General features: G+C 56.2%; 1 protein-coding gene across 1 annotated transcript; it reads right to left on the reverse strand.

The window, feature by feature from the left end:
* Nucleotides 1-138: 138 nt before the first annotated feature.
* On the reverse strand, nucleotides 139-1,354 carry FAM84A (family with sequence similarity 84, member A). Its single transcript, XM_009332473.1, has one exon. It carries the CDS (start codon nucleotides 1,318-1,320, stop codon nucleotides 466-468), a length of 855 nt encoding a protein of 284 aa, XP_009330748.1. The 5' UTR covers nucleotides 1,321-1,354; the 3' UTR covers nucleotides 139-465.
* Between the last annotated feature and the right edge of the window lie 206 nt (nucleotides 1,355-1,560).

Consider the following 1,560-nt stretch of genomic DNA (forward strand, 5'->3'; position numbering starts at 1 on the left):
GTTAGCAAAGTATGACTGATGCTTTTGGTTGGCTGCAAGGCAAATATTAGCTAGAAACTCATTTAGCTAGATCCACATCCATGGCCCCAGATGTTTAAAACTTATCATGGATTAAAGCCATGAAATAAAAAATTAAAAAAATTTCAATTTGAAATTTTATTGGCGTGTTGCTAGAATGGTCAACATCAATCGACAGGAGAGACTTTGTCCACATACTCTGAGAACAGCCTTCCTGCACCTCCCCCCCTCTTTTCTTCCTCCCTCTTGCTCTTTCAGCATTAATGCTATTGAAAGCCAAACAAAATACTGGCTATGGGTGTAAAGAATGCTGGTTTTTTGGAATGTTGCCATGGATCCTGCTTCCAGTCACATCCCATGGAAAGAGGGTGCAGCCTCCTGTCTCTGTGGCAGGCTGATCTCCCCGGGCAGGGCAGAAGGAAGATAGCTATGTACCCCTGCTACCCCCTATTCTTTCCCATCCACTATAGCCAGGTCTTTGATCACCCTCAGTTTGCCACTGGCATCGATCCTGCGCTTCTCGCGTATTAGATCCTCCAGGCTGTGGAACCTCACCGTGTGCACCTTGTTCTCCGCCAAGTGGATCTTGAGATAGTATTGCTGCTGGTGCTGGGTGCCGGCAGCAGCCTGCAGCTCCCCCCCGGCTTTGAACTCCCTTTTCCCGAAACGGCACCAGGCGGCGAAGCTCTCGGAGTTAGTCCAGCAGATCTCGTCGCTTTTTAAGCCCAGGTGCCCGCAGGCGTTTTGCACCACCAGCTCAGCCACCAGCGGGCGAAAGCGGTACCAGCTATTCACCACCCGGCCCACGTTGCCCGCGGCCGCCTCGTACAAGCTGTCCTGCCGGATCTGCCCCTGGTGCAGGTGGATGATCTGCCCGCTGCCCACGTACACCGCCCAGTGCGGCGGTGGGTGCTCCGACGGCCCCAGGTAGAGCAGCTCCAGCAGGTCCCCCGGCTTGCAGAGGGCAGGCAGGGCTGACACCGAGTACACGCTGAGGTCCCCAGCCTGGGGGCCGCTGCTGACCTTGGAGAAGATGCATTCCTGGCCGCGGAAAGCGGAGAACTGGGTCTCGTTCAGCACCAGCTGGTGGTGGAGGTGGTGGGTGGGCGTCTCCTGGCCAGGGCTGCCGGAGCCCTTCACGCTGTACTTGTCTGGCTGGCCTCGCTCGTCCAGGTCCTCCTCCTCATCCGAAAAGAAGTAAGCCACCCCGACGCGCAGCTCGTCTTTCTCGATCCCCGAGGGGTCCCCGGTCGGCAGCTCGCTGTAATTCAGGTGGGTGATGCGATCCAGTTGATTTCCCATCAATGACAGGGCGAGGCGCGGGCAGAAATCGCCGGATCTGAAGGAAGGGTGGGGTGGGCAGGGACAGAGAGAACAAGAGAAGGGAAGGAGAGTGCAAACGGAGGGAAGGAAAGAAAGAAAGAAAAAAAATAATCAAGGCACATACAAAAGATTTCAGCGATTCCGCCCTAAGCCCCCATCCCTCCCCCACTCCTCCCCCCCCGCCTCCGTGCCAAGGAGAAACTCCCCGTGCGGATCCTT

This window comes from Pygoscelis adeliae, unplaced genomic scaffold (assembly GCF_000699105.1).
Source record: "Pygoscelis adeliae isolate BGI_AS28 unplaced genomic scaffold, ASM69910v1 Scaffold168, whole genome shotgun sequence".
Taxonomy (NCBI): domain Eukaryota; kingdom Metazoa; phylum Chordata; class Aves; order Sphenisciformes; family Spheniscidae; genus Pygoscelis; species Pygoscelis adeliae.

Excerpts from the sequence above, each read along its gene's own strand:
- FAM84A (XM_009332473.1), bottom strand. The coding sequence starts at position 1,320 with ATGGGAAATCAACTGGATCGCATCACCCACCTGAATTACAGCGAGCTG.